General features: G+C 31.8%; 1 protein-coding gene across 1 annotated transcript in view; it reads left to right on the top strand.

The window, feature by feature from the left end:
• Ndg (Nidogen) overlaps positions 1–14905 on the top strand; it is a 112068-nt gene that overhangs the window by 82953 nt on the left and 14210 nt on the right. The window contains exon 15 of the mRNA XM_085813388.1: positions 6403–6578. Within this exon, the coding sequence (XP_085669514.1) occupies positions 6403–6578 (176 nt within the window). The remainder of the gene's footprint in view (positions 1–6402; positions 6579–14905) is intronic.

Genomic DNA, 14905 nt, shown 5'->3' with positions numbered 1-14905 from the left:
GAAAGGAAAATTGTTGCAAAAATCAAAGTTGCCAAAATCACATTTGTAAAGATGTGAGATGTGAGAAGTGTACTCGGAAGCTTCATTTAAAAACATTTTTTAAAATGCAAAATATTATCATTTTTCCAAATTTCTTTTTGCATAAGCAGTCGCAAGGATGAAAGTTTAACGTGTCCAAAATTCAAAGAAAAATGAACTGTACATTTTTAAACATAAACTTTTTTAGAAAAAATCCCGTTGAAAAGGTGTTAAGATCACTTTGTTAAATAAATTCGTATTTAATCGATTTATTGAAACACGAAATTTATTTTAAGTCCGTAAAATAGCTAATTGCCTACATTTCATGACGATGTGAAAATGGAGTGCGTAGAGTAAAATCTCGCTTTCCTATAGCCCATTATGCCTCAAAATGACGCGATTTCGTCACAAAACATGAAATAAAAAAATTTGAATTCGAATTTCGAAAACATCGCTTCGAGGTGCACTGGCTCTTGTCTAGATGCACCTATGTACCAAATTTCGTAGCCGTGGGTCTATTAGCTTACGCGCACCGCGAACGAAAGACACACACACACACAGACAGACTCTTTGTTTTATTATATGTAGAGAAGATGTTTCAGTAATGTTTTCTCAGCTGTAGTTAATTAAAGCCTTAACCTTTAACTACTGTGACTTAAATTGTCGCATAACTACTGTGAGCGGTCTCTCAGATCACTTCTGCTAAAAACAATATCTTATATCTTATATCTAATATTTATTTTTCTTATTTGAATAAATGTTATTTAGTTTCATATATTTAACATTTTCATGAAGATATAAAGAATTTTTATACTTAAATCAGTTAATTAACATAAAATATATACTATGATAATAATTCCTTCGCTTACGTATCTGGATGGAAGAAGTAAATTTTAAAATTCAACTTTTTTATTTTACATTATACTATTTACGCGCAGCGCGAACGAAAGGCACACACACACAGACAGACTCTTTGTTTTATTATATGTAGAGATTTCATATTTAGTAAAGTATTAAAGAATTGCTAAATAACAATTTCAACGATATCAAAGCGAGCAGTGGCGACACTGTACGAAAAAACATTTTTATCTCCAGAACGGAGACTTTCTATTGGAAATTCTAAAGATATGTTGTTTCTAAATACTTTGTGATTTTGCTGTTGTATCGAATTTTATGTGGCGTAAGCGCCAATGATGTTGCATTTCATAAATAAAGTTAACACACGAAACTTTAATAATAAAAGGGCAAAAATAAGTTTTGTAAAGCCATCTTTGTCAGAATACTGAATATGAATGTGATGAACCGAGAAAAGACTTAAAAAAAAAGAGAGAGAAAGAAAGAAAATCTGAAATGTTTCAGATTTTAAATTACGTCCAAAGGGGCGTTTTTTTTTTCTAACATTTTGTGTGTTACATTTATTTATTAAATATCACGTTCTTCGCACGTAAACCATAAAATTCAGTTTAAGAAATATCGCAAAATAGTTTTAAAATGAGCATATCTTTAGAATTTCCGATACACAGTCTCGCACGCTGGAGATAAAAATGCTTTTCTGTACAACGTTGCCATGGCTCGCTTTGAAATCCTTGAGTTTGCTAATTAAAAATTCGTTAAAGTTTTACAGAATAGGAAATTGATAATAAAACAAATTCCAAATTTCAAATTTGGTCTTCGACATGCCCATATTCGTAGGAGGGTTACGTCATTCAAAATTCGATGGTTCTATGTACCGTTGTTTTATCACAATGCGTGAAATATACATACATTTATGCAGATTTTTCACTATTTAATTTCTTTAAATATAACACAAGGTGATAATACTTTGTGGCAACAGTTTGAAAAGTGATTCACCGTTTGTAGTGAATAGACGCAAAATCGCAAAAGGAAAACATTTGTCCTTCAGGGACAAAGCGCCTTTGGACTAAAAAAAAAAAAAAAAAAAAAAAAAAAAAAAAAAAAAAAGGAGGGTTAGTAGGAGTAGTATAACAGCGGAGTGGTAGCACGCGAGCTGAGCGCTAGCTAAAGAAACGTAACAGACACTTCTGGGTTACTGAAATTTGAACCTTTTCAGGATTTTTTTTTAATTTCAATTTTTCAGGATTAATTTCGTTTTGGCATTTTGCCTCGAAAACTTTAAAAGTCTGAATCACTTTTCAATCTGTACGCCCTGCATTATATTCAGAGAAATTAAACAATGAAAAATCTGCATAAATGTATGTATGTTTTTCGCATTGTGATAAAACAACGTATCTACAGCCATCAGATTTTGAATAATGTACGTCTCCACTCGAATATGGGAATCTGGAAGCCCAAATTTGGAATTTGGAATTTGGTTTATTATATATTTCAAATCTTGTAAAACTTCAACGAATTTTTGATTAACAATCGCAATGATTTCAAAGCGAGCAATAGCAACACTGTTATTAAAAAAAAATTATCTCCAACGCGCGAGACTGTGTATCGGAAATTCTAAAGATATGGTCTTTTTAAATATTTTGTGATATTGCTGTTGAACTGAGTTTTATGTTTTAAGTGCGAAGAACATGATATTTAATTAATAAAGGTAACACACAGAAAACGCCCCTTGGGGCGTAATATAAAATCTGAAAGCTTGCAGAATTTTTTTTTTAAAGATTAATCGTTTAATTTTTCTAACACTTTTTTACTGAGATAATCCTGAATAAGGAGAGGAAGCTTTTCTTTATCAATGTACTTTTAAAGACGAAATTAAAAATAGCAATTAATGTGCATATTATTACTTAGATATAACTTACTAATGTACCATAAAATGAAGCAAAACAAAATTAAATGTGAATATTAACTGATTTTATATAAGCTGATTCTTCAAATAAAGTTCTAAAGAGATTAAGCACAATGCAGAGTGAATAACATTTAGTACGAAGAATTATACACTACGGGTGGGGGAATGAAAACAAGTTTCATTAATTCAATAAATTTCATTTATTTCTGAGAAACACTTTTATAAGTAAAGGCTCAACCTTAAAAACCGAAAGATTTAATGATCTAGATCAGTGTTTCCCAACCTTTTTTGTGCTATGCCCCACTCGATCCTCTCTAAAAATTTTACGCTCCCCTAGCATATACATAATTTTTAATATTTAAAAATTGAAATATTCACAAAAGAAACTTGAATGATAGCTTTTAGGAAGAAATGACTACGAAATTTTGTGAGCAAACACAGTAAGTGAACTTTCAAAACATGGAGAACTGAAATTCAAGAAGTGAAAGTTTTTTATTTTAAGTATTAGTAATTTTTATTATTTAAATTTAGCGAGTGCCTTACGCTTGATACTTGCTGCAAAGAAATTTTATGTCAGGTTCCAATTTAGATAACTTGAGTCTCAAGTCTCTCGGTTTCATTATATCCAACCGATTTTTTTTTTTTTTTTTTTTTTTTTTTTTAGTTCAAAGGGATTTGAATCCCGAAGGACTATTAGTTTCGTTTTGGCATTTTGCGTCGGACTCATAAATGTCGGTTCACTCTTCAAACTGTTGCCACAAAATGTTAGAGTCCTGCATTATATTTGAAGAAATTAAATAATGAAAAATCTGCATAAATGTATGTATATTTCTCGTATTGTGATAAAACAACGGTACATAGAGTCATCGAATTTTGAATAACGTAATCCTCCAACGAATATGAGCATGTGGAAGACCAAATTTGAAATTTGAAATTTGTTTTATGATCGATTTCCTATTTTTTAAAACTTTGACGAATTTTTGATTAACAAACTCAAGGATTTCAAGGCGAGCAATGGCAACGTTGTGCAGAAAAAACATTTTTATCTCCAGCGCGTGAGTCTCTGTATCGGAAATTCTAAAGATATGCTCGTTTTAAAACTATTTTGCGATATTGCTGTTGCACTGAATCTTATGGTTTAAGTGCGAGGAACATGATATTTAATAAAGAAAGGTAACACACAAAATGTTAAAAAACGCCCCTTTGGACGTAATTTAAAATCTGAAACATTTCAGATTTTTTTTTTTTTTTTTTTTTTTTTTTTTTTTTTTTTTTTTTTTTTAAAGCAGCAAATTATTTATGGCACTAAATCTGCAGTCAGCAAAATATGAAAATGGAAACGGTAACAATAGTTCTCTTGCAAATTTTGTTGCATTTGGATATCTGACTCTGGTTTTCTCACAAAGCTATGTCATCGCTCCTTTTATATTAAATAACGTTTTAATTGACTCATCATTTTGCATTTCTGCGAGTTCTTCTTTTTACTGCATATTTGAAATATCAGCCAAATCCACTAGCATTGCCTGCATCATTCAAGTTGGAAAATCAATTTGTTTTAAGTTATAAAATCTTTTAAATCAGCTGATAAAATTTTCAGATGATAGACAATAACAAGTATAGCGGTAGTCACGTCACATTTTTGGAGCCAATGAGACTTTTCAAAATTTTTGTGGTAAATAGTAAATAACTGACATAATTCAACGAAAATAACGACACCAAATATCTTCCTTTTGCATCATAAGTTTTATTTGCTCCTTGAAGTTGCTTATTTAATATATTTAATTTTTCTTCATAAAATTTTGTTCTTCATAAAATAACTTGAAAAGACGTTCACATTTGGCCCTAGCTTTAATAGCATTGATACACTTTATAACTGAATTTAGTATTTCATTTAGGACAGCCGAATTGTTTTTAGCTACCAGGTTTTCTCTGTGAATAACACAATGCACAAGAAGCAGTTCTAGATTCTCATCTTTTATCAATTCTCAGCGTTACGGCCGGAAAATTCCGTAAAGAAGACTGCCTTCTATATTCATTAAATATGAAAATTTCTGCTAGCTTTTCTTGTATCTGATTTCGGTTTGGATGTATATTGGAAGAAAAGGAATCAAGGTACAAAATGAAAGAGTAATTTTTTGATTAAAATCAAGAAAATACCACTTATTCATGACATTTTGAGGAACTCAGGGCTAAACCCGTAACGCTCGGAGGGTTAAACAACCCTTTTTCTTATTCCGTGCTTTATTTTATTTTTCAACCATCATATTAGGAGCACCATCTGCAGAATAAGATGTATTATATTTTTTATTGGTATATTTTTATATCTAAGTAATTTTTTAGCTTACTAAAAATATCTTTGGAGGTAGTGGTGCTTTCTAATGATTTACAGAACATTTCTTCGGCAAAATTCCCTTTATGAATATATCTTACATAAGTTACAAGTACGGCCTCACTGTCTCTCACAGTTGGTTCATCCATTTGCATCGAAAATTTTCTTGTTTTCTGCTTTTCAACAAGTTGTATTTCAATATCCTCACTCATTTAATCTTTCTTCTGCAAACAGTATTGTTATTTAGTGGCACAGCTTTAACATCTTTGTCTAGAACAGTTTTAAATGCTGATATTGATGGTTTGATTAAATTCTCCCCTATAGTATGGCTTTTACCAGATTAAGCGATGAGTAATGAAATTCGATAAATAACCTCCAGAGCACGATTAACAGTTGCATTATGAGCAGTAAATAGACACTTTAATATTACTCTATTTTCAAAAATTTTCCTTAAAGTGTGAAAATAATTCGAATCTGAATTAATATCAGCATTAGGTTTCGCCTTCAAATGTGCCTCAAGACGACCTAGTTTCATTGATTTGTTGGTCAGGCATTATTGGCATAAAAGGACAAAAGTTGACCGTTTATGAACCGGGTATGAAACCGAATTTTAAATATGCCTCCGAATACCGACGAGCGTTTTTTCTTGCTTGCACCCCTTATTTCACTAAGGGCTGAAAGAAAGAAATATAAGATCAATATAAACAAAGCTGAAAGCAGCTGCTGTTGCCATTCAAGAAAAGAATAACATACCAGTTGCCATTCCTACAGTAAAAGATAAAATAAATTCGTTGGCTGAAATGTGCAAGAAACGTCTGGAAAGCATAATGTGTCAGTTATTTAAATGCCTTTAAAAGCATTTAAATGTCCATGTCTACAGCGAGAATTCTTTATAAAATATTTAAAATGCACCGCAATTTAAAAACTTTTTTACGTATACATAACTTACATTTTTCTTTATTTTGAGGAATAAAAATGAAATTTCGAAAAATTTTGACTTCATGAAACATATTTAGAACGTCCTTTGTCCCCTTAAACTCTGGATGAGTCCATTTTCGAATTGTTCCCCTTAACAGTCGCATTGCCCCCTTGTGGGGCGTGGGCCCCACGTTGGGAAACACGGATCTAGATGGAAGACCGGGATATGTGACAAAAAACCGGATGCTTCTAGTAAATTCGGGAGAGTTGGCAGCTATATAAATGTTAGAAATGTAAAAAAAGTTTTAATGCAGAAGATTATTTGTAAGAAAAAACAAAGTTTCACATGCAAAATAATTTTATTATTTTATTACAGGTGTAGCTGTTTGGCAGGTTACGAAGGAGATGGTTATGATTGCAGAGCTTTAAGGTCTTGCCGGGAAGATAGATATCTATGTGATCGTAATGCTGATTGTGTACCGCACGATGCTTCTGGGGAATATGTCTGCCATTGTAGACAGGGATTTATCGGTGATGGTATCACTTGTAATGGTAAGTCCAAAGAAATCATATTAAGTATTCTTGAGGAGTTGAAATCTATTGCTTTCAACAAATATTTGATGAATAATCATGCTAATCCATTTCTTTGCATTTTAGAGTAGGTATTGCTACCAAGTTTTATTCTTCTTTCGCATTAAATATTTTCTAAAATTGAGTTTGTCTTTTAGCAAACTTTTCATCTTTCATTCCATATTCCATGAGATATTTCTTCTCGCGATTTAATAACGATTTTTATTTAATAACAATTCTTGAAATGAAAATTAGATTATTCATAAAGAAACAAAGCCATTTTGGCAACGCTAACAATTTTATATAATCTTTTAAAAAGCATAAAAACACAAGCTACTCAATCATAAGCATTCTATTAGTTCAATTCTCATATCACAGCTATCCAGAATATGGTTTCGATGTTGCCATTTTGGCACAGCACAGTTTTTTTTCTCTTTTATTCGTAGTTGGCAATCTTAGTTTATTATTATCTTCTTTATCATCCGCAAAAGTTATTTGTATTTAAAATTCACAAAACTATACAATTTTAGTTCAAATTATCATCGATATTCAAGGGGAGATATATTGTAAAAGAAAAGTGTTTTTAGGTCTCATGCAGTATCAGTATATCAAGAATAAAAACTTCAAATGAGATACAGAGTTCTCCTCTATTCTTCACTGTAAGTACAAGGATGTACATGGTACTAGAATTGAGACAAATTATATAGGATGCGAAAAGTTTTGAAGTGCTCTCTTATGTATTTATTAAACAATTTAATAATATTAGTATGCACTTTTGGGGATTATAAATAACATACATCTCCTTATAACTGCAAATTAAATTGTAATTATCAAATGAATTTAATGATTATGTTTATTTGTTGATTAACATTTCATTATTACATTATTTTCGTCTAGGAATTTCCTTTCCCCCCCTGAGCATTACATACATGTAAGTCACGAGGCTGAAAAGCATTGCTATAAACAAATAATCCGATCCAATTCTAGTTCAACAGCACTAATTAGCACTAATTGTTAACGGAAAGTATCCTAGTTTTGATTTTGTGTTCTTATTTAATTGAATATGGCAAAGCATGCAACGGTTGGCTAGGCATGATTTCATGGAGAATTTTCTAAGGAAAATGGGCTCATATTTATATACCTTAAGGAAATCCACGAAAATCCTTACACATAGTGGTAGGCTGTAGGAGGGCTCGTTCAATCCATTTGTTAATTTTGCATCTAATTTTCAAGTGTCCCCCTTTTTTGGCTAGTTTATTCATTAAAATGCAAATACATGCTACTCACTGAACTTCGCACTTTAGTCTGAATAACCGTTAATCCTGATGAACAGTATATTTCTATGACAAGGAGAGCTTCCTGACTTCACAATCTATTTTACATTTAGCGAGCTTGTGACGAATAAGTTTATTCGCTATTTTATTTAATTTCTGCAATATTTTGTAATTCTTATATTTTTGTAAATTTAAATTTAAATTTTATTTTTTTAAAGATATTTTCTTTTTATTCACATATATTTATATTTTCTATTTTTCTAAGAAGTAAAACATTTAATTACATTCTGATATTTTGTTTTAATAAGATAAAATACGAAAACTTCGTTAAAATTTTCGTAGCTTACTTTAGTTCAGTGACCGTATTTGAATGCGCCATTTTTTTTGCGAGTCCATTCATTCGATTTGAAACTAGGAATGAATGAACAAATCGATCTTTTCATTCCATCATTCCAAATTGCACTCGAATATACTTTATAAACGACAAGTAAATATATTTGAATGTATATGTGTGGATGTGTATGTGTGTGTGTGGCTCATCAGCGGCTGAGCGGTAAAGTCGTTGAACACTGATAGGTTGACCCGGGGTTCGAATCCCGATGAACGTAATGGCTGTATTGGAGTTTTCGTGGTTTTCCCCATGTGTAACGTGCATACGAGTCAGTTTTGATTAGAAAGTTCTCCTCGAGGCATCCTTACCCTCAGGCAAATAGCTGTCAAATGCTTTTCTATAATCCAACAAACCAGACCAAACAATAGATATATAAATATGTAGCTTAAAAAACTGCTATATTTTATGTATACTTATAAAATAGTATATTATATATATAATTATTAAAAGAAAGGAAAAGTCGGATCTAATTGATTGTATATAATTTGATCCCTATAAAGGCCCTAACAGATCTTTCTCACTTAAAGTCGTAATTAAAAGGAGAACAAGTAAAATTAAACTTCAGATAAGTATACAATACTGAATATATAATACAAAAAATAAAAATAAATTATACATGTACGAAACCTAACTAACCATTCATATTGATATTGCATAAAAATACGTATGGTAATGAACTTTATATATTAAAGATATTTTTCTTTGATATTTTATACCTTGTTCTATATTTTGTTCCATTTATATATATTTATATATAGATATATATAATTTAAGGATTCCATATTAACTACTACACATAAAACCAAAACGTTCCACAATAATGTATTTTTTCAGTATTATTAACTTCATTCTGAAGAATTTTCTGCAGTCTAGTTTGCGTTATTTTATTCATAAATCTCAAGTAAAAACAATTTAATGTTTATATGTCATTAGAAAATTAACTAAAAAGCAGCGACCACAATGTAATAGAAAAACAGTCTTTAGGCGTCATAAAGTTGAAAACCATTCGAGTTAAGATTATTTTCTCAGATACTCAGATACTTCACATACATGTAACATAGCATTCGAAATTTAAATCTCAATATTTACTACGAATTCATTGATGTAACACATATCTGTCTTTCTATTCCACATGGCTTAAGAAAAAAGACGTTATTTGTTTTGCAGTTTATCGTTCAAGAATACATTTTCATTGTACAAAATTGCATTCATTCGAAGAATTCAATTTGTATTTTCCTCTGTATAAAACTGAATGCAGAGAAGTTAGATGTTTAAACGCCCCCACATTTTCTCACTACCCCAGGCAAGATTATCCTCTCCTTTTCAGATCCCCCCCCCGTCAAAAAAGGAATTGTAAATTTCCGACTAGACCGCATATAGGCACCGCATATAAGCTGATTTCGTTTATAATTTACAAGGAGAGATTCCAGTTTGCACTATTATTGATAACAGCAGCATATCCATGGATGCCAACTCTCACTTTCAAATGCCGCTGGATACACCTGCAAAAGTAGCTAAAAATTCGCTAAATTCAGAAGGAATTTCGCTAAAGGTAGTAGTTAAAATTAAAAGAAAAAGTGTAATCCCTATTCCATAATATGTTTTATTACTCATTTTTTAAACTGAATCTTCATAAAAATATTGTTACGAAATGTACAGGCGCGGTAAGATAGCTTCCCCGCAAAGCAGGTTTAGGGTTGTCAGAAAATGCCAAGGGAAGGCAGGGTTGCCATATTTGGCGAGAAATCGCCCATTTGGCGACAATATTGGAGATGTGCCATGGACGGATGGAGAACCTTCTGGAACGAATTCTTACCGGTTGAGCCCAGAATGTTCTCGAACACAAGCCGAAAGCTATATAAACCCTGCTCGTCCGCAGTCCGTTAGTGTGTGTGTGCCTCGCATAGAGTGCGAGAGTGAGTGTCTCGCCTAGCGAGCTGATAGAGAGTGTGCTTCATCGAGAGGGCGAGTGAGTGTGCCTCGTCTAGTCAGTATCGAGTTGGTGTCTCGTCTAGCGAGTCAATCCCTGCGGAGTCGATCGAGTTGACAGCCGGGCAGCGAGTGCCGAGTGGGTCGTCGAGTTCACCGAAGGAGTCTCTTAGTGTATCGCGGTTACTGCATCTTCGAGAGAGCGTGTTGAGCTCCGGGAACGACTGATCCGAAGAGTCGGAGCCGTGCTTTTGTTAAATAAATCGATATCATATGAAGAAGCAAGTCAAAAAATAAGAAACGTATCTTTTCACATTTTTTATTGAAACTTAACAACACATGCACAACATTACAACGGCATCCATAGCTCGCACACAAAGAGAGAGAACTTGGTGTTGCCAATATGGTAAAGATAAATGTACCAAACTAACACGCCTCCTTACATTTATATTTACTAATTACAAATAAACATAGATATAAGCAACCTTTTCATCTTTACCATTTAGAATTAAGCATAGATATAAACAATAACATTCAACACTTAACACAAATTATTTTTAAAAAAGTTTCTTTCATTAACTTAAATGTTAAAATCAAAGTTAAACACAATTTAGTTTACATAAGGACATTACCAAATCTATTTCATTTCAAGCAAAAATATTTAAATAAACATCCCTTAAATAAACAGTATACAAAATTTCTTTCAATTTCAAACCTTCTCTAAATTTCATAAATTTAATCTTTCCTAAAGACTTAGTAAAGATATCTGCAATATTTGATTCTGAATCAATCTTTACAATTTCAATTACTCCATTTTGAATATTTTCGTGAACATAATGATATTGAACTTCTATGTGTTTTGAATTTTTAGTGAAGTTCCCATAATTAGCAATGGCCAAAGCTCCTGAATTATCTTCATAAATTTTAATGGGGTGAGTTATATCAGCAAAAACATCATTCACAACATTTTTTAAGAAATTAATTTCTGTCACAGCCTCAGATAGAGCAATATATTCGGCAAACGTGGAAGATTTTGTCACACAACTTTGCTTTTTGGATTTCCAGTAAATTGGATTACCAAATAGTTCAATAACAAACCCAGTAGTTGACTTTCTGTCAACAATATCACCTGCCCAATCAGCATCAACATAACAATTCATAATATCAGTTTTAAGATTTTTACTATAGGTTAATTTTAGATGTTTTGTTAAGTACAAATACTTTAAAACTCTCAAAGCATATTTGAAATGTGTTTCATCATAACAATTTTGAAATCTACTTAAATAATTTACGCTGAAAGATATGTCTAGTACCATGACTAATATACAAGAGTGCTCCTATTAGATTTCTATATTTGACATTTTGATTTAAATTAGATTTGCTTAGTTTAAGATTAGTCTCCATTGGTGTATCATAAAGCTTTGAATTTTCAATACCATACAGTTTAGCTAAAGATTCAATATAATTTTCCTGACTCAGTGTTAAGATATTACTTTTCTCATTATCATATTCAATATCAATTCCAATGTAGCTTTTTACTTTATTTAAATCCTTCATTTTAAATTTATTATGTAGTTGTTCCTTAATATCATTAATTACCCGAGTATCTCTACAACATATCAACAAATCATCAACAAATAAAAGAATACATACAAATACATCATTTTCAGATTTTACATAAAGACAATAATCATATTTACTTCTACGAAATCCTAGACTCTCAATATACTCGTTAAAACACTCATACCAAGCACGAGGGCTTTCTTTCAACCCATATAGTGCTTTCTTTAATTTATACACTCTATTCGAATTATCATTATAGCCTTGTCGTTGTTTAACCTAAACCTCAGACACAACATAACCATTTAAAAAGGCAGTCTCAACATCCATTTGATGAATATTTAAATTATACTGACAAGAATATGAAAGTAACAGTTTTAAGGTTTGCATCTTAATGACAGGGGAGTAAGTATCCTCAATACTATCTTTTTACTGGAAACCTCGAACCACTAATCTAGTTTTAAAAACATTACCTGGTTTTCTTTTGAATACCCACTTCACATCTAGAATTGCTTTATCCTCTGGTTTAGTCACTAGTGTCCAAGTGTTATTTTTAACAAGACTGTTCATTTCACTGTCCATTGCCTCTTTCCAATGTCCAGCCTCACTGCATGTTGTCGCCTCCTCAAAGTTACCTGGAACTGTAGCATCACAAAAATTTGCACTAACACAGTAGTACCCGAATTCTTCATGAAATCGAACTGGTGGTTTGATTTGCCTTCTTGGTCTCATTCCACTTTTTGTTTCATCTTCATTTATCACACTGTCCTTGGAGTTATCATTACTCGATTCACACGACACTTCTTGAGGATCATCCTTTTTATTTGTATCATCATTCTTATCTTCATCATCACAACCTACACACATTATGTCTTCTTCAATAATGTCAACATGCCTGGCAACTATTATTCTGTTATTCATCAAAACTCTATATTCAACTTCTGTATATCCAAGTAAAGTTCCAAATTCAGTTTTTTTTATCCCACTTAGACTTTCTCTTTTCTCCTGGTATTCTTACACACACTCTATTTCCGTATAATTTCAATTCATTAGCAGATGGTTTCCCTATTGAAAAATATTTCATATGGTGTCTTCTTTACAACAGTATTTGTTAATGTCTTGTTTTTCAAATAAGCAGCAGCTTTAATTACTTCAGGCCAGTCACGTCTGTCAACTTTTGCTTCGGCTAAAAGACATCTTGCCATATCCATTATAGTTCTGTTGTAACGCTCAGCAGTACCATTTAATTCGTGTACATATGGTGGGCATGACTTTATCTTGAAACCTTTTTCTCTTGCAAATTTGTATATCTTGCTATTCATATATTCACTACCATTATCACATCTTAGTTCTTTGATAGTCTTCCCTGTTAAATTTTGAATTTCATTTACATATTCAATTAAGCAATCAGAGATTTGATCCTTAGATTTGATACAATAAATTTTTGCCAACTTGCTATAATCATCAATAAAACTCACAAAGTATTTCTCACCATTACATCCACTTGTTCTGTGAGGTCCATTTACATTTGTATGTATAATCTCCAGAATATCTTCTGCTTTCCTTCTATTATTCTTGAATGGTAAATTGTGCATTTTATTTTCAATACATATGGCACACTTCATATATTCGGTTTCTATTTCTTTAGGGATTCCTTCTAATAGCTGATCTTTGCACATAATATCCAGATATTTAAAATTTACATGTCCAAATGAACGGTGCAATTTTTCTTTTAACGTTAACGTGTTGGTCAAATTTGCAAATATTTTACTATTTTTAACATAATTCTTTACTTTATATAATCTTTCTTCTTTCTCTGCTATTGCTACTAATGAACCATTGACATCATATATTTTAGAGAACTTTTCTTTTGAAACTATTTTATGATTATCAGTAATCTTCGAATAACTTAATAAATTTGCTTTCATTTCTTTTACATAAAATACATTCTTCAATGTTACGATAGATTCAGAGTTATGTACAGGAAAAGAAACTATTATATCGCCAACCTTTGTAGCTTTCAAAATCCTTCCGTCACCGACTTTCACTTGAATAGGATCCTTCAAAGTGACTTGCTCTTTGAAATATTCATCACTGTTTATAATGTGGTCTGTGCATCCGCTATCCAGTAACCAATCGATTTCATTTTTATTCGTCACAGTATTTGCACTGGAACTTGTCATGTTACTTTCAATAACAGTGGTGTGAAAACCATTGCCTTGATGAGTATTTATTCTCTGGTTAGAGTATGCTCCACGTTCACGATGTCCACTAAAAGCACGACTACGTCCTCGATTGTTTGAAGAACTTCGACCGCGATAATTAGTGGAGCCATTACCACGATAGTTCCTTTGATGGACATGCCAACAATTCTTTTTAATGTGACCAGGTTTTCCACAATTATAACAGACATTCCCTTGTGGACCCGATTTGCTTGTTTCAATTTTGAACACATTTGATTTTTCTGCTGGTGCACAATCTTCATAATCATTTTTCTCTTCAAGTCATTTTGATTTGATTTTGCTCTTTAGGTAATCGACTGTTCTGTCCTTCTCTGGTAATACATCTATTAAGTCACCAATGTGACTGTAATTTGAAGGTAATGCTCTTAGCATACAGTTCAATTTTTCTTGTTCCGTTACGGTGGCGCCGGCATGTTTCAGTTCGTTCACATACTTCTCAAAATCGTCGAAAAATATATTTACATCAGGATAATTTTTCAGTTTAACACATTCTAAGTTATTTCGACAAACAATTTGTAGAGATGTTGAAGTTTTTAAATACATTGCATCAAATTTCGTAATTATATCAAATGCAGTCTCACACTCGTGAATATATTCCAATTGCTTGTTTGTTATGGCGCCGTAAATGTAATTTGTAGCTTGGATATCCTTTTCTTCCCATTTTTCCACGTTATCATTTTCACTGACTTTCGCTGAACCACATCTTTACACTTTTTAAATTAAAGAAATTTCATCAGTCCGAACCATCAAATAGCGGTATGCCGATATCGCTGCTTCTTGTACATGCCATTTTTACGCTAGTACCGGTAACTTTTAAAACAAATTATAACTACTAAATTCTTCATTCATATTCACAAACCACGCTCTGCTACCATGTTAAATAAATCGATATCATATGAAGAAGCAAGTCGA

The sequence above is a fragment of the Stegodyphus dumicola genome, chromosome 3 (assembly GCF_044657685.1).
Source record: "Stegodyphus dumicola isolate Sdum_Otavi_A_Nest chromosome 3, ASM4465768v1".
NCBI lineage: Eukaryota > Metazoa > Arthropoda > Arachnida > Araneae > Eresidae > Stegodyphus > Stegodyphus dumicola.
The sequence above is the reverse complement of the archived record's forward strand: the minus strand, read 5'-3'. Positions and strand labels throughout refer to the sequence as shown.